Source organism: Callorhinchus milii, unplaced genomic scaffold (assembly GCF_018977255.1).
Source record: "Callorhinchus milii isolate IMCB2004 unplaced genomic scaffold, IMCB_Cmil_1.0 Scaffold8, whole genome shotgun sequence".
NCBI lineage: Eukaryota > Metazoa > Chordata > Chondrichthyes > Chimaeriformes > Callorhinchidae > Callorhinchus > Callorhinchus milii.
In genome coordinates, this window is record NW_024704749.1 from 17,407,762 (window position 1) to 17,425,399 (window position 17,638).

General features: G+C 40.0%; 1 protein-coding gene across 3 annotated transcripts; it reads right to left on the minus strand.

Annotated features, from left to right (window-relative positions):
* Positions 1 to 961: 961 nt before the first annotated feature.
* On the minus strand, positions 962 to 17,482 carry pomt1 (protein-O-mannosyltransferase 1). 3 transcript variants are annotated; one of them, XM_042337292.1, is made up of 20 exons: positions 17,368 to 17,482; positions 15,101 to 15,185; positions 14,376 to 14,482; positions 13,930 to 13,980; positions 12,896 to 13,042; positions 12,246 to 12,357; positions 12,081 to 12,146; positions 11,262 to 11,355; positions 10,658 to 10,813; positions 9,915 to 10,045; positions 9,732 to 9,827; positions 9,121 to 9,213; positions 8,177 to 8,273; positions 7,872 to 7,964; positions 7,045 to 7,165; positions 6,446 to 6,543; positions 5,632 to 5,745; positions 5,114 to 5,240; positions 4,339 to 4,516; positions 962 to 3,622 (listed from the first exon to the last, which is right to left on the minus strand). In XM_042337292.1, exons 3-20 carry the CDS (start codon positions 14,440 to 14,442, stop codon positions 3,448 to 3,450), a joined length of 2,016 nt encoding a protein of 671 aa, XP_042193226.1. In that variant the 5' UTR covers positions 14,443 to 14,482; positions 15,101 to 15,185; positions 17,368 to 17,482; the 3' UTR covers positions 962 to 3,447. The 3 variants fall into 3 exon arrangements, with proteins under 3 accessions (XP_042193226.1, XP_042193224.1, XP_042193225.1); XM_042337290.1 differs by having other exon boundaries at positions 15,101 to 15,238; XM_042337291.1 differs by lacking the exon at positions 12,896 to 13,042 and having other exon boundaries at positions 15,101 to 15,238.
* Between the last annotated feature and the right edge of the window lie 156 nt (positions 17,483 to 17,638).

Here is a 17,638-nt window from a genome sequence, read left to right on the forward strand (position 1 = left end):
AGGGTGAAACCTTGGACAGGTTTCCTTACTCCACAAGCCTGGAGTACAATCCCTCAAGAAAAAAAAAAAAATGTTGTCACTCAATCCACGACTGTTTGTGCGACACTGCTGTGCGCAATTGGCTGCTGTGTTTCGCCCACAAATATACAATCAATTCACTTTACAGTATATCCTGTGAAGAGCTTTGAGACGTCTCGAAGACGTGAAAAGCGCTATATCAAATGCAAGGATTATTATTATTACCAAGAAGGCAGGTAACCTGACATTTAAAACACACCATGGTTAAACATAGAATTGGGTATTTTTCATCCAAACCTCTTGTAATTTTGTAATACAAAAAAAGGGAACAACCACTAGACCATGTTTTACTATCATATGTCGCACTTAAAGGAAAAGCACAAGGTGCAATATCCACTGAAAGGAAATTAAATTCTACAACGTATTTATCTTCTGCATTTAAGAGATAGAAGGCTGGGTCAGAGAACATGGGAGAGCTAAGCTCGAGACATAGAATCGATCACTTTTTCTGCTTTATATTTCAGTTTGTTTTAGGATAGTGAGATACAGGAGTAAAAGTTTAAATGCATTCGGAACAGTTAAACCATGTGTTGACTGCGAATCTTGCACCCGATAGTTAAGACAGCAGTACAGGTTTGTCCCGTTTAAGGTTTTTATCTTGGTTCGTAGTTAACTTTCAAAATCTATAGTCGAAACAGGTAAAATTACGTCCTTTTAAAGAACTCAACCGAATTTTAAAGACAGGATTGATGCACATTGAATCTGATCACTTAAAAGGTTTTTTTCCACGCAGCTAGGTTGAAATTCCAGTCTGTGTTACATGCAATGCGTGATTATAATGGGGGGGGGGGGGGGAGAAGAGAGGGAATTCTATTAGCAATCGATTCTGTCTTCATTACAGAAGACAATAGTTGTGTTCATGTATGTATCTCCGACTGGAAATTTAGCCAATGCAGGTGTGGTTAGAGAAAATAAACTGAAGTTGATATCAATGTGGACAGGTTTCTCCAGTGCTCAGAGGACTAGATTGTGAATTATCATTACTGTTAACTGTCATGAGCTGGGATACAGGGAAATGTATCGACGTTGAGTGGGAAGAGGGAAAACATTTGTCAGTATTCATTCACTTGGTGAAAAAAACTAATTTTGTAAAAATGGATTTCGTCCCAGCATAGCTGCAACGTAACTGTGAGATAGAACCTGCTGTAGAGTTAGCAGAGTCTTAGTTATCTTAGTTAGACATAGTTAACATAACACTCATGTGGAGTATAAACACCAGCACAGACTAGTTAAGAGGTTGCATTCCTCTACAAGTTGATCATGGACGTAAGATAAGGCTGTCCTGAAGACAAATGGCAAATTGTTTCTTCCATGTGAATTTAATGTACCGTAAATCAAATGACGTGAACTTCAGTTCCCATTTACTTGAATGGGAAACGAAAATAGCAATAGAGCTGTGTGAAATTACTGTTACTTTAAAACCAAACATCAAACTGAGACACATGTGGTATCATATCTTTGATCCGTGAAAGTGATCGAGCAGCTTCCACGTTACTCAGCTTCACTGCTGCTGTCTTGCTCAAAGTAGTCAGGTCGTTGTTAATGGCTTGGCCCAAGGTGTTGTGAAACAGTTTGACAAAATTGTGATCAGTTAAGCTACACATTGTACAGGTTTCACATTTCTGCTCCATCAACACACAATCACAATAAAAGCATGACAAGCGTATTTTTTCAGAGAATAAACTTTATAAAGAAAATTGTCAAGTCTCCATACCTCTGCAATTAGTTTAACAGGTCTATTTTGCCAATTACTCACACATCTCTGATACACAGACATGGTCTTTAAAAAGTACTAACTTTATTGTAGTGTAGAATCTATGTGAACAGATTTCTTTTAAAAAATCCACTTTTTAAAAATCAACTTATTTGTTTGTACTTTGCCTCAGTTTTGACAATTGATCATTTTCCAGATACAAATTCTTGAATCCTTGCAAAGGGAAGAAAAATGTCACTGAAGTACTGAATAGAAATTGGTGTGTTTCAAAGACAACGCTTACGCTTATTATTACAACTTGTGGACATCCTGTGCTGGTAATCAAGTGAACTAAAAATCAACTTGAATGCCTTACTCTCCACAGCTGCTGCAAGAATGAAACTTTTCGTATAAGAACGTAAGTCTCGACTTGTAGTGTTCTTGCATTTATGCAAAAGTTCTTAAGACATCATTGCCCTGATGCCTCCACAGCTGGCATTGTTGTTAAATCCTCATTTAAGACTGAAATGTTACCAACACAATTTCTACTTCTATTAATAATTAGCAAGGACCTTACCAAGAACAGACCCCTCGTGGCCGTTCCCTGTAGATTTACAGTAAACTTTCAAAATCTACATTCAAAAAAGATAAAATCACGTCCTTTCAAAGAACTCAACCTGAACTCAATACTTCACTCAGGAGTATCTTCATTTAGGTTTACATGAGATAGTTGTATTTCACAAATTTTGTATTCCTGATTCTTTAGAAAAAAATCTGAAGAATGATTAACTTTTCATTCTACAATTGCATGGATAAAATGCACAATAGTGTTTGAACAAAAAACAAATCAGTTAAGGTTAGAGCAGCAGAAAACCACAGCACAACTGACACTCTTTTTAACCTCTCAATGCCAATACAGTTCTTTTTCAGTAAACAATGTTAAGGTGAGGCGTTCATATTCTCAGTGTTTGAAGGCACAACAGGACTGTCCGAGATGATCACTCAAGAAACACAAGCTCCTTCTGTTCCATTGCTGCATTTTTCTTGTTAAATTCAAAAGGACAACCTACTTTTCATTACATAAAGTTTCTAGATTCTTTAACTCGGGCAATGGGCAGTTCAGACTCTGGCTATCTTCCCAACCAATTCCAACGCATTGCTGCAATATCAGCCCACAACATTTCTTAACAACTAAGCATTGTCAGATTTTCCTGTTGAAAACCTGACGTTGCCCGTCTGGCTTAGTTGAAGGTTCTGCTGGAACAACCAAGTCTTTTCAAAGTTTATTACAACTTGGCTTAAAATAATAATAATCACCAGTTGGCCTTGAATTGTTACTGGAAATATTAACCTCATGTAAACAGCAAAGACACATTCTTATCAAAATGACGATGGAAGAATTTACTGCTTGGGCCCACATTCAGATGGTTATTGGAGAGTTTGCAAATGCATCAGTTTACAATGTCACTCCATTCCAGTTTCAAGATGACAACATATCCTCCAACCGCACCACTAACTCAACTCAATCTTTTTGTCTGAACGGTTAAAACTGTAACCACAAATCTTTAAAGCGCTTGCCGTTCTATACTCCGAGCTCACTCTTATCCTGGAGTCAACGCCTATCACCGTTTCCACTTGTGCCTCTTGTACAACAGTATCATCAGCCTTTTCATCTGTTACCGTTTACGTATGAGAATGTCCCAGTTGTCTTTCCAGCGTAATGCATTTAACTCTGATGCCAGAAGAGGTCGGACACCATACGTCAGGGGACTAAAAGTCCGATACACCATGTAGACAGAGGAGAGCCAGGCCACCATCAGGGCATTGAAAGTATTTCTGAGAACAGAAGACCTAAAATGGAGAACAGCAGACGTTCAGCATTTCATAACAGTCAAAGCACAAGTCCACATCAGCTCTACATGGAAAGGTCTCAACTCGTGATGAAAGATTTGCAGGTCTTGATTACAAAGCACTGATGCACTACATAAGCACCAATAGGGCAACTGAACTATTTTAACAGCCTTCTTTTCACACTTTCATATACTATATATAAAACACATTTGAGAATGTCTCCAAAGCACGTCACAGGATTACTGGTACAGTGTAATGACTATGCATTTTGTAGATATAGAGTTGGCATTGTGTAACATTCACCATTAGAAGCACACTGAAAAGGTTTCCCTCAGAAACTTTACCACGAGAAGCTGCAATCTCATCCAAGAGAACAGATATCTTAATTTGCAGCCTTGGCTTTTATTTACACACAGACTTCCCCTAAATGATAACTGTCAGGCAACAACAGAACTTGACAGAACTTGAAGAAAGGGAGAGAGGGGGCAGGGTGGAGGGATTGATGGAGAGTTGCAAGGACAGGTTTAGGCTCAGCTGCTATGCCCTCAGCTACCCGCACACAATGTTAATCCTCATATACGTATAATAATAATAATACATATGTACAACAGCCTCTTTGAAAAGGTGTTGGAAGGTGACTGCTAGTTAGAAGAATGACACAATATAATTTGTTGAAATGTTTTGATATGTTTCTTGTAAAATGATACCTTACGTACCAGAGGACCTCATCGTGGATGTGCTGAAGCACTATAGGTAAGAGGATGATTTTGAACGTGAGGGCAGGTACGTAATGATACAGAAACAGAGTTTTCTCCATGAGGAAGAAAGGCAGATAATTAACAATCCATCCTCCAATGCAGACAGCGCCTGCCAGAACCAGTCGTTCCCAGGAATCTTAATACAGGAAGAAACAGTAAGAAATTATTGTATAATTAATGATAACATATGAACAGCATCGCTAAACATTTGCGTTAAGTAAACGTTCTCCATTTAGCTGTAGTTCTATGCACTACTTTAGTCCTAATAAAATTAATCCTTGCAATTGAAACAACGCTTCACATTGGGAAGATGTCTCAAAGTGCTTTACAGAATTTACTGTAAAGTGTAGCGGGCTCGAATTTTGGAGATGAATGTGGCAGCCATGGATGGCATCGTCCCACAAACGGACAGCTTGGGACATGGGGCTTGAGCTCACCACCATCTGACTCAAGAAGCAAGAGTGCTGCTACCTGACGCCGCAACAGTACATATCATCAATAGTGCACAACTCCTCGGATCACTCGGGGCCACAGTATACGCTCCCTTGATATATTAAGGGACCAAGGTGGTCAAAATTATTTTTATACTGAAAGGAACCAAACAAAAATGAGAGTGACAGTGATTGTTTGGCTACGTGTTAGAGGAGGGCACTGCCAGTCGATACTGTGCAAAAACAACACCATTGGTCTTTATCAATATGTATTTTCACAATTCATTTAAAAAGCAAAGTACCTTCAGAGATGGAGTAGATTCTTCTTCGACGTCTCAGCAGATACCAGAGGTAAAGTATAGCGTAAGCAACAATTCCAATAGTTGCTGATGACCAAGTCACAGCGTTTCCAATTAGATGTATCTGTGCCTGCGGATACAAAATAATATTCCTTGAATTTGATAAAATCATGTAATCGAGATGGTGCAAAGGGCTTCACAGGAATTCCTGTACAGTGCAGTGACTGTCTTCTGCGGGCAAACGAGGCAGCCAATTTACACAATACAGGGCCCCTTTGAACAGCCACAAAATGAATGCCCAATTGTATCTCGTTTGTCAGCCTGTTCGGATGGATGTAGAGCTTTACTACGTCGTTGAGACATCTCAAAGCACCACAGAGTATATTATAAAGTTAACTGACAGTATACTTTGTGGGCGAAATCCTCTTTGAAAGAGTGACAGCACTTGAAAAGGAGGAGAAAGTATCAAAATAACCCAATTAAGTTTGTGTTTGTGTGTATGTGTATATATATATACATACATTTGAGGAGGGATGGAGCCAATAGGCAATATTGGTATCCATGTTTATCCACTCCAGAGGAGAGGAGCTGTACTTGTGCTCAGTCTCTTCATTCTTCAACATCAACATCTTCATCTGACAAAAAAAATTTCATGCTAAAACAGCCATTTTATGATCTCAGTCATGGAGCGACACCTCTTGTACATTAGTTGAAAGTTACCTTGTCCTACAAGATGACAAACCAGATATTTAATACTTCTGTATTACTTTATAGTTTCTCCTGGTGGAAGGTGTTGGACTTCCAAATAATTGATCAAACTGCTAATTCAGTCAACCTAACATTGCAACCTTTTCCCCCCCAAAAAAATTGAAAATGTCAGCTCGTTAAATCAGACTGCTATAGAACAGCTTCAGACGAGTGGTAATTCACCCCATGGAGTTAGAAAAATGACAATCAGTGCACTCAACATCAGTTTTGGACAGTTTATGCCTAATGGAAGAACAGCTGTAGTAGTTGGTAGGTTTAGAGGAACTACATTCTATTGAAAACAACAAGAGAACAACAATACGTTTACATAGCACCCAAATCTAACATGTTTACAGGTACCTTATTGGGAACATTGGTTAGATTTACTTTACTGGTAAGTTTGAGGAGCACATGTAATATATCATAAAAATAATCTGGTCAAAAAAATTAGGTATTATTAATTGAAATAATCATAGTTAATTGTACTCAACATTCTGAAAGTTCAATGTTTCGTCCAAACTACTAAATGCACAAGAGTCCACAACTGCAAACTTCTGTTTAGGCTGCAAACTTGTGTTTATTACTTACTTGTAATTCCAAGAATTTGGCCATGAAACTGATGTTCTTGCTGAAATCCATCTGTGATGGAGTTTGAAGCTCCAGCTCTCTCTCCTTCTGCTCCTCACCTGGGAGTGAAATGGAAAAAGGAAAATGTATTAACATTGCAAAGTATTGTAAAGCAAAGGAACACATTGCACATGTTCGTGAAAGTATTCCATCAAGTGGAACCTCTAATCTAGTGAGTGTGTCAAGTAGGGACAAAGAGTTTAACAAAGAAAATAGGGCATCAATGAATTGGGGAAATCCTAAAAAGTTAAAATTAAAGGTGCTATACCTGAATGCACAAAGCATTCGTAACAAAATAGATCAATTAATGGCACAAATAGAGACAAACGGGTACGATCTAGTAGCCATTACTTAAAAGCAGCACTTTATTCTGCTACTGCAGACTGTACATGATTCCTGTGACATCTAACTTATTCCAGGTAAGCAACATTTTTTACACTCATCGTTCCTAAAGCTGTACAATTCCTGATTCAAAGAAAACCCAACTAAATGTCAAAATGCTCCAAAGTCTTAAGAGGGCTCCCCATCTAGTACAACTCACAATTCACAAGGAGTCTTACTTTTCCCATAGCGATGCTCCTCCACATTCCACACCATGTTCTGGTGATACACCTTTGACGTTTTATCTCCAACAATCTCCAGTTGACGAAACCCCCAATCAGGCAGAGCAGTACTACTTAGCTACAAGGAAAAACAGAAGTCGTACATCACAGCAGCAGCTTCAAAGTTGAAGGGAAAGACAAGTAAGATGTCATTTTCTCCTCTTTTACTCCCCCCTTCACAAGAACCTGTGAGCGCAGTGAACAGGTTACCTACTATTAAGGGTCCATCACTGCTGTCCAAAGAAAGTGTGTAAGCTCTACCAATTTCCGCTTGGGCATCCAGCCCCCAAAATGGCAGAGTTCAGATCAAGAGTCACCAGCAGAGGAAATAACAGGGGTGAACCCACTTCCTTCTCTCCTCACCCAAACGACAACAACATGCATTTATATAAAGCCCCTCATGCAAGGTAGTGCCCTAGAGTGCAAACTAGACCGCTCACCCTGTTTCAGCATCAACATATTGCCCTCAGAACCTGTTAACAACCTAAAAAGGGCTAGATGTCTGGTTCTTTACATAATTCGACATGGACGATGGATGTGCAGTTTCTCTGGATACTAGAACTCCCGTGAAAATAGGTGTGATCAGTACAGCTGGGGTTTCTGGTCAAAGATGACACCTTTTAGTATTACGATTTGCAAGGACAGACAGAGTAATGAACATAATCTCTAAACAATTAATCAAATTAAAGGCACTCGGGAAATAGATATCCACTGTAGATAGAGTGGATTTAATTTTAAAAGCTATAGAGGATTGAAAAGCAGTAAAGTATCTTGTAAGTGGTTACCTTTAAAACAGCGGATGTATTCACATGCACAAACTTCACTTCTGATAAGATAGTTTTCCACCCTTCACTTTGAGATTCACGATTGACAATTTCCTGGAACACACACACTTAATGAACAATTAACTAATGGGGAGGCGGGGTGAAATACGTATACTGTAGGTAGCATAGAAATTGTGAATCCAACCATGTTGGGATTCTCACCTCTCAACTGCGGCATAAAACTTGTTCAGCAAATACAGTATTTAATATATGTTGAATTTATATATAGAATATTTGAGAATCTACTATCAAACCCTAATACTCACCACCCTCCAGAGATTCTGTGCTGGCATTGAGATATTGTAATCAACGTAACAGGAAACTTCCTGGGATTGAGGGCTCATAGGAGCTGCTACATCATGCCTAGAAAACAAATGTCATCATTGCCAATAATAATTATTTATAATCATTATTGAGTCATTCAACCTGATGCACATTTACACACTCTAAAACATTTACAGTAATCATTCTGGGGGAAGCTGTTATTGCTAAATGCCGCAAAGTGGCAGGACACAGACATGCAACAATAATTTTCCTTACAAGGTCTCACTCTCCGTAACTTTAGGGTAGTGTGTGTGCGCATGGGGGTGGGGGGGGGGGGGGAATGACATTAACTAGAGGGAGAGTTTTACAAAGTGTTGTACAATTAAGTTGTAAATTAGTTTTAAGTGACTCCGAAAAAACACTCAGAACTCGTTGACCTTTTAAAATAAGAATTTCTTGACATTTTACTTGCTTTAGGACTTCATCTTCTTTCTTGTTTAATTTCGAGTTCTCACAGCAAAGCAGAGTAACAAAGCACCTAGATTTTGGCTGATACGTACCTGAACTGAACAACTAATTTCCAGCTCACGTATTCAAGCTGAAAGGTTTCTTTTAACTTTGGTGACTACTCTGAAGAGACTCGTGTCAGCACAATACAATGTCATTTCTTTATTTAGTCTCCCGACACAGGAGGCTATTCACATCCTCCCAAACTACCACAAACCCTTTTGATCCAGAACAAACAAAATAGACTGTTTTAGTCACTGCAGAATACTGTCAATAAAATTCTATATAAATATGTGAAAAACCTACACAATTCTGGAATACTTCACACTTCTAGTGGCAAAGAGTTGTCCTAAAAGGTCGGACATCTCAGATGAATAGATCGATTGATAGATAGATACTGTATAAAACTTAATGCAAGTAAGTGAGATATTCTACATACGTGTTGAGATAACGTGCTGTCATCCCATGAACCAACTGCACAATGTCACCGTGTCGAACTGGGCGCGGGGGGTTACTGACAACCAGCTCCTGTCTGCGAATAAAAAGATGACAATTAGGGTGCCTGCATAGCTTACAGTAAAAAAAACAGCAACAAGATAGCTCTAAAATAAAACGAAAGGTCATCGACCTGAAACATTAAATCATTTTCCTCTATTTATAGATGCTGCCTGACCTATCGAATACAAGGATTATTTATTTTAAAAGTTCAGTAAACCATTGGCCTAACACCTGAATGCAGAAAACACTGTTCTTATTTCAGTCACAGCTATCGTATAACCCATCTTAATTGGTATTTTATTAAATGTGCCGCATTCTTCTAAATGCTAATCTTATAAAAACTCGCAGCAATAATTTTCAGCAGCCCCACAAATACATTCAATAGACCTGCATCATCATTACCCTGCACGGTCATTTATGCCAAACTCTTAGCAGAATTTACTTAGATTATGCACTGAAAATCTTTGATGTGAAAGCCACTATACAAATGCAACTCATCGTAAATACGATTCGGCACAATTCTTTACACAAGAAATCTGTTTCATTACTTACTTGGCAGGATCCTTTATGATCCACCAATTGTTCACATCCTTGAAAGGATAACAGGTTACCTGCTGTTGGTGGGAACTACCTCTGCCATCCTCATATCTGCACAGAAAAAAATACAAAGCACCTTAAATGACAGCGTAACTGTGGCGAAAGTACAGAAACTCTCACCTTGTGACATGACTTTACCTGACGGGATAGTTGCTCTTGTGGGAATGGAGCCAGCAGGGGACAGGCTTGCTCCATAAATTCCGTAGTGTAATCTGGGAACCGTAGGCTATTTCCAGAGGCTGTCCCTGTGTGACGCGTGCCAAGCCACCCTGCAAAAGAAACAAAAATGTGAATTTGTAACATGCACCATATAGAAAACCAGCCACAAAAGCATAATTTTATTGACCGAGTTGAGAGGTATTATTGGTGTTTGACTCAAATGATCATTGTTCACTTATGAGAATGAAATGTCAATGGGAGAATTGAAAGGTAGCAATCATCAGAGCTCAGCCGCATACGCTGCCCATGTATATATGTATTTCTAGCAGAAACATTAACTCAGAGGAGACCAGGGATTGAACCAGAGACCTTCCTGGTCATATTAAGGGATGCGGAGCAAGGGCAGGTAATTGGACTTGAGGCACAGATCAGCCATGAATGGCGGAACAGGCTCGAGGGGCTGAATGGCCTTCTCCTGTTCCTATGTTTCTAACACCATGTGGTGAATTTACCTCCACACCCAACAGGTGAGAGCTATAGCAATTTCAGCAAACAAAGCAAACTTTTACACACAATGAAATGAAAATTAAAAATTGACGAGTGTTTGAAGGCATAAGGCTGGAACACATGATTTACTTATGAACAGTAATCTGAAGGTTATAAAATAATAGATAAGTGTTGCAGTGGGAATTACTGAAAAAACGTATATACTCAACTCTCACCTCAAGGCTGGCCTGGAATGTGCTGCTCATTATTTGATCGTGGGGTCCAGAGCGGTACAACAAGGTCAGATGGATGTAGAAAATACCCAAATACAAGACTGCAGGCAGGATTAACAGTGCAAACACTCGGGCCAGAACATGACAAATCACTGTAACCTGAAAAAAATCAGAATCTACAACTTAATAATAATAATAATCCTTGCATTTGATATAGCGCCTGAAGAGATAATTACTCATAGAAAAGCAATCCGCCAATCGATTAACAACTGGGTTCCTTCTTACTGCGAGGTAAAAATAGAGGCGTGTGGAGTAAGCAAAGTTGCCTAAGGTTTCACCCCGGCTGGGAATCAAACCCTGGTCCTCTCACTTGTGAGGCGAGTGCTCTATCCAATACACTACATGAGTCCACACAATTCCTTGAACGATGGCTGCATGGAAACTAAAAAGCCTAGATGATTGTGGATCATCCGACTTTGCTGATATATTGAACAGAGTTCAATTATTGGACTCCAATGAGTTTGCTGATCTCAGCTCCAAATTACACTATATCAATTACTTTCATTATACACAAACTGCAACATATAAAGTTGGATCAAATACCTACATTTGATAATACTGTGTCTCCAATCAACTGCCAAGTATGCACTCCAGCAATCGTCAACAGGAGCAGGTACGTGAACAGTCCCATATATTTTACCCTGAAAACACATCAAAACTATAAGCAGCCGCATGCTTTTCTGGGACAAAAGGAAGAAAAAGAATGGAAATCGATGCTTGAAAATGTCTGAAAATACCTGTACATAATGCACCAACTCACAGGAGAGGAACCTTGCTATATTTGAAAACTAAGATCTCCCCAGAGTTAGTGAGAAGCGGATGTTAAAATATCTAAAATGTTTAATTACAATTATGTACTCTGTCTATTTTGCTTTTGAATATATTGTTCTCAAGTCTGTGTGGATATGGGTCAATAAACAATAATGTACAAACAGTACCTGACTGGCTCAGGCATTAATCTCCAAATGCTGCGTTAATCAGGGATAAAAGCTGGGGGGTTGGATAGGATTTAAATAGCATTCTGTGCTGTATAAACACAAGGAACTTAATACACTGAATGCATTATTAGAAAAATAATCTGAGCTTTTTAAGGGCATTGTCTGAATAAAATACATTGGAAACCACCAGAATCGAAAATGCAGTATTAGTGTGATTCCTTCACAAGGAATTGGGGGCGCAGAAATGAATACTCCATTATTAGATCCACTACTAAGCATCTTATTTGCTTGCAGCAGTTTCACTACCTAGACCAGATTTGGTGATGTTGTTGGGTAGTTTTCAGAAATCTGTAACAACAACTTGCATTTATATAGCGCCCCTCACGCACGGTAGTGTCCCAGAGCGCTTGAAACATGAAAGAACTCACCCAACGGTAAGTGTGCAAGCCACTCCAGTTAAAAACAGCCAGGACCACCAGCTCACTGAGAATGGACTGAAATAAATCACAATTGACACTATGTATTAATGCCTCAATCACATTATTTTCATCAGGTTATAAATCGGAAGAAACTTCAGAGACATTTAATCGTACCTGTGTCGCTGTGTGTTGTAGAATTTCAGATAAGACAAGACAGTCAGCAGTGCAAAGCAAGCTAGAACTGATTCCAGGAGCATAAACCGTGACTGAGTTATAAGGGAGTTTTCTGTTTTAAAAGACAAGAACGAAACATAACTAGAATTGGCAGCAGCGCTTGTTTACAAATCCTGACACTTTTACAATCAAATGCAATGCCATCAACCTCTTTGTGCATTGAGAGGGAGAAAAAACAATTTGTTTTTCTTTTTGTTGCAATACTTTGCCATTTATCCAAGTGTATTCTAAGCTGGTTACAAATGCAAATAGAATGAAGGAGAATCATCAACTAATTCAGGATTGAAACAGACTTGAAAGAGGAAACTTGATTTAACAGCTCATGAAATTAGGTGAGGGGGAAAAGAGATGAGATTTTTTTTAAATACGTTATATTATTCAAACCTAATAGGCTGGAAGAATGATACCTGCACCATGCTGCACCCTTTGTGAAAGGAAAGACTACTTGCAAAAACATCACCTAAAACTCCCTTACATTATCAATTATCAACCATCAAATCCCACACTGCACTTCGTAATTCAGAGCAATGCTCACATTACAATTTATATGACCTACATTTCCTCTGTGATTTTATTGTTGTGATCCTTACCGAACATGATAAGAAGGCCAGCAATAAGAGCATAAAGGTGTGAATACTGAAGCTCTATCACAATTTGGTATGCGAGTGGGATACAGAACGCCCCAGCTAGAGCTGGAAGGAGCCTCAGGTGCCAGACTGGGACATTCCCTGTGTATTCTATATAAAAAAAGAAAATGCAAACATTACTGCGGAGAATAATAGTTATTTACAAATTCAGGCAGAAAAATAAGATTCTTGCATTTCACCTCCTCTTCCCTTTGTGGGTTTTACAAGTATATATTTATACATAAGTTAGCAGTTTCTCATCCAAGTGGTCATTGCTCATATGGCAACACATCTGGGCATGCGAGGAATGTACATGATATTTGCCAACTCCAAACACAGAAAATCGAGGGGAAGGATGTAGCAGATGATGAAGGTGTGAATTAACAAAAATAAAGGGAAATCATGTCAAAGGTTATATAATCAGAATGACTTAATTTGTTCATCGTTGTCTTGCATTGAGGTGTACCAAATGAAATTAGTCACTCACTCTATGGCTGTTTGTGGCACACAGCTGCGCCAGAATTGGCCACAAAATACGCAGTCACAGCACTTTACCGTACATGCTGTGAAGTGCTTTGAGAAGTCTCGACGACATGATGAGGCACTATATCAAATGCCAGGTTTATTATTATCATCGCTAAAGTATGCAGAAAATGGAGCTAAGTAATTCTCTGATAGAGCTGTTTACGCACACACTATGTATATTTTTAAGAATTACACTGCAAGAGATGAGTTGGTCATCTTTTATGTATTTTTTATATCAAAAAATAGCATTGCATTTGATAATTTTCAACAGGTATTGGCTTTTTTTAAATAAAAGAAATAAATAAACAAACACATGGTGTTCTATTGAAAGCCAGGAGGTGGCACACACATAATGGATAAAAGCTTTTTGAACACGCAAGATCTTGTTGTCGATTACCACCCAACACGCGCTGTGAAATGATTGCTCACATCCATAGAGCAAAGGTAGTTAAACGAGAATCAGTGGCTCCTACCTGCACCAATTCTGTTCCAAACAAAGTTCCCGTCAAAACCACCAAAATAAGCTGAAAATTAAATAAACATCTCAACTCGGTTGTACTCTACATAGATGATGCAAATTATAGCTGTAATTGTTAACTTATACTGACTGAAGCCTTTACAAACTTAGGTTTTTTTCTCAATGATCAAAATTTCAGCTCTGAATCCTATGATATTATGTTGGGTAACCACAAGGAGCAATAACAGACAACCCCATTTGCCCTGCCAGAATAGCGTCACAGAATGTAACATGCAAATCCAATAACTTTGAAAGGTTAATAGTGATCCTGAGGGGACTAAGGGTTAAATTATGCCTTCAAATAAAACGAAAACAAGAGTAATCACTGCAATACGAATATGTAAAGTGCAGTAACTTATTCAAATGCATTTGAACAGAAATATATGCCAGTAATTTTCTTACCTCCAAGAGCCAAAATCATGTGACCAAGTGGAGGTCCACTATCATCGATAAAGAATATTTGCTTCATGTACAGAGAAACAAACTGTCCATAAAAAACTTCATCAAACCTGCAGAGACATTCGGAGTGTCTTGATGAATGAACCGCAATGTACAAATAAAACGTGCAGTAAAATTAGAGACAAATTGAAAGTCATTTATTGAAGAACTGAATCTTGCTGATTAACTTCCATTGACAAAAATTTAATTCTGACTTTTTCAGTTACTGCCAAATGATGTAGAAGATAATCTCGGACCCTGTGGTGCACAGATGACCACAACATATACTTAGGACCAATTCATAGCATCCACGTATAGTACTTGGTATCAAGGTCTGTCACATTGGTTTCTTGCAATCTGTGAGTAAATATTTCAAGCTGTCGCTTAAAATCTTTCAGATGTTCTCCATCTATTTTTAACAGACAAAAGTACTTTTAACACTAATCAAATCAGTGGCGACTTTTTATCAATTTTCATCGGTGTTAGTTGTGAGTTTGCGTGTAATTTTTCTTCTTCTCAATTTTCTTCTGGTTTGGAAAAAAATAACACCCCTCCGAAAAAAAAAACACTGGGATTTTATTTTGAAGATAAAAAGTGACTTTAATGGTCCTTCATAGATCGTTCTTATAATTTGCAATGAAAATGTACGTGAAAAGTGAAAAACCACAAGCACAGTGATAAATACTTACACGACAGCTTTGGGGTAAGACAGACCACAGAGTCTGCTCCAAATTCCCAGGCCAGTGAGAATGATCAAAACCAAATCAACTTGGACTGTAAGTATAATAGGTAGTTTCAGTACTTCCAGCATCTTTCAGTTGGTAGTACTAAAAAAGAATTTGAGAAGGATCATGAAAAATACATGTGTAAGGTAATTTCAGCCTAGTAACCATTCACAATGTTGCATTTAAAACTTAAAATAACTTTTATCTTGCCTTAAATAAAGATTTGCAGATACCTGTCTGATTTCACAAATTAACTTGATCATTTGTTCAAACATTGTTCAACAGATTGACAAATCCATATGAATCAGTGTCACTTTCACAAATACAGGAAACTGCAATTTAGAGGCAACAAGATCTTATGCACATTGTCCTGTGCTCGTTGGTTAGGTAATGGTCACCATAGACCTTGTGAAGTCAACGGCCTTTAATAATCTTAATAAAAATAATTTGTACATTTGATATAGTGCCTTTCACATTGGAAGGACGTCTCAAAGTGTGATCACAGTGTAGGACTGTATAATTTGTAGAGAGTGAGCTCATGAAATGGTTATTAGTTAATAAGAGATGCTCGATTTATTTAGGTAGTACCTGTGTAAAAGTCTTTACGTTTTGGTGGGGGGGGGAATTCCAACCTTTGCTTCATTCAAAGTGTGGTAGACTTCATAAAATAGATAGGCACAGATCGCCTAGTTCGACGGAGCTGTTTGTGGAACACTGCTCTGCGCAAATTGGTCGCTGTGTTTGTAGACAAATAGTCACTACAACTTAACAGTGTATCCTGTAAAGCACTTTCAAGACGTCCTCCTAACAAGAAACGCACTGTGTCAAACTTAAGGGTTATTATTTTTAGACTTACCCAAGCGGAAGGAATGGACAACCAGTTTTCGTTTGGTTCTACCTCTCTTAACACAATGTGCTTCTTAAATCTAAGCAGCCAATGGACTGAGAACACAATATCTTTGCGAGGCCCAGCGATTGCATGGGGCGTGGAATTCGATCTCACGCTTTCAAAACCATTTCTGTACACCGTGTTCCCTTTCTCTCTCTCCCCCACACACACACAATCTGTAATAAACCTGTTGCACCATTTCTTCCAACCCATCAGGTTCCGCCAACGCGCTCCTGGATTTGACAAAATGCGTACGGTCAATTCACTTTGCAGTCTACTCCGCGAGGCGCTTTGAGACGTCGAGAAGACGTGATATATCAAATGCAAGGATTATTATTATTATTATTATTAATAAAAGCAATCGTGGCGGAGTATTTTGCTGCACTGATTTCTCTCCCCACCTGCGCCTTAGCGTCTGCTGCTGTCGAAAACAGCTGAAACCCACCGACGCGTCCGGCGCGAAGGCAAACGAACAGCCTCCGCCGACCAACCGCTTAACCTCCCCCTCAGCTGCACTTCCGCGGCGATACTTTGGCGGCACTCACAATAAAGTCAACCCCTTGCGTTCTGATTCCTCGCTCGCGCATCGACCACGACCACGACGACAACAACAACAACACGGTCGCGCAGCCCCGCGACGGTTTGTGGGGACGGCCGCTGTGGGCGGTTAGGCTGCCGCGTTTCCGCCCACGGGAGGTTAACAGCTTCGCGGCGCAGCCTCCCGCGAAGGGCTTTTGCGACGCGACCGGGCGCCGTATCCAACGCGAGGATTATTATTATTATTATCATTATTAACAACAACAACAACTACGATCACTTCTCCCGGCGGGACCTTTAACCGCGGCCGGTTTAACTCCCTCCCCCTCCGCCTCCCCCTCCGACAATGACTCCCGTTGGTGGGGGGAAACCCCCGAAGAGCGATCCCCCTCATCATTATGATGACGATGGTGATCATGTTTTACTGTCGCGATTATTGTTATCCTTATATATATATATATATATAAATGTACATCTCAATAACTGAAAAAAAAACGAAAAATGAATGAATTAAAAGAAAAAAAAAATTTTTTTTTGGGGGGGGAAGGGAGGGAGGGGGGGGGGGGGTTTGTTCATTGGTCAGACAGACCCCCCCCCCCACACTTTCCCCCCTTTTGGTGGACTTTTTCCCACAACGATTCTCGACCGTTTGGTGGTGATTTTTTTTTTGGGGGGGTGGTGGTGGTGGTGTGAGGGTGTGGGGGAGGGGAGGGAGGAGGGGGTGTTCCCCCCAACCCAACCCCCACCCCCCCCCCTCCCCCCCCCCCCCCTCTCTCTCTCCCCCCCTCTCTGTGTCTGGGCTGACCTGCTCTGGTGTATCCTTCCCTTCATCCAGTCCACTCGCTTCATCCCCTCATGGCGGGTGGGGTCCAACTCAGCTCAGCTCAGCTCAGGCCGGGAGTGGGGGGGGGATGGGGTGTGTGTGTGGTGGGGAGTGGGGGGGGGTTTGGGCCTAGTCGCCGGTTCGCAGCCTCGGAGTTGCGGTCGACCTGGACCCCGCCTGCGGGCGGTGTGGCTGTGGAGCCGACCCCGGGTCGCACCTCGGGGGGGGGGGGGGGGTTGTGTGTGTGTGTGTG

What these genes read in the sequence shown, in the direction of transcription:
- pomt1 (XM_042337290.1), bottom strand. Translation starts at nt 15,222, where the DNA reads ATGCTGGAAGTACTGAAACTACCTATTATACTTACAGTCCAAGTTGAT. An exon ending in GCTTGCACACTTACCGTTGG is followed by an intron (nt 11,356 to 12,080) that starts GTGAGTTCTTTC and finishes ATGTGTTTTCAG; the next exon opens with GGTAAAATATATGGGACTGT. An exon ending in GAGACACAGTATTATCAAAT is followed by an intron (nt 10,814 to 11,261) that starts GTAGGTATTTGA and finishes GATTTTTTTCAG; the next exon opens with GTTACAGTGATTTGTCATGT.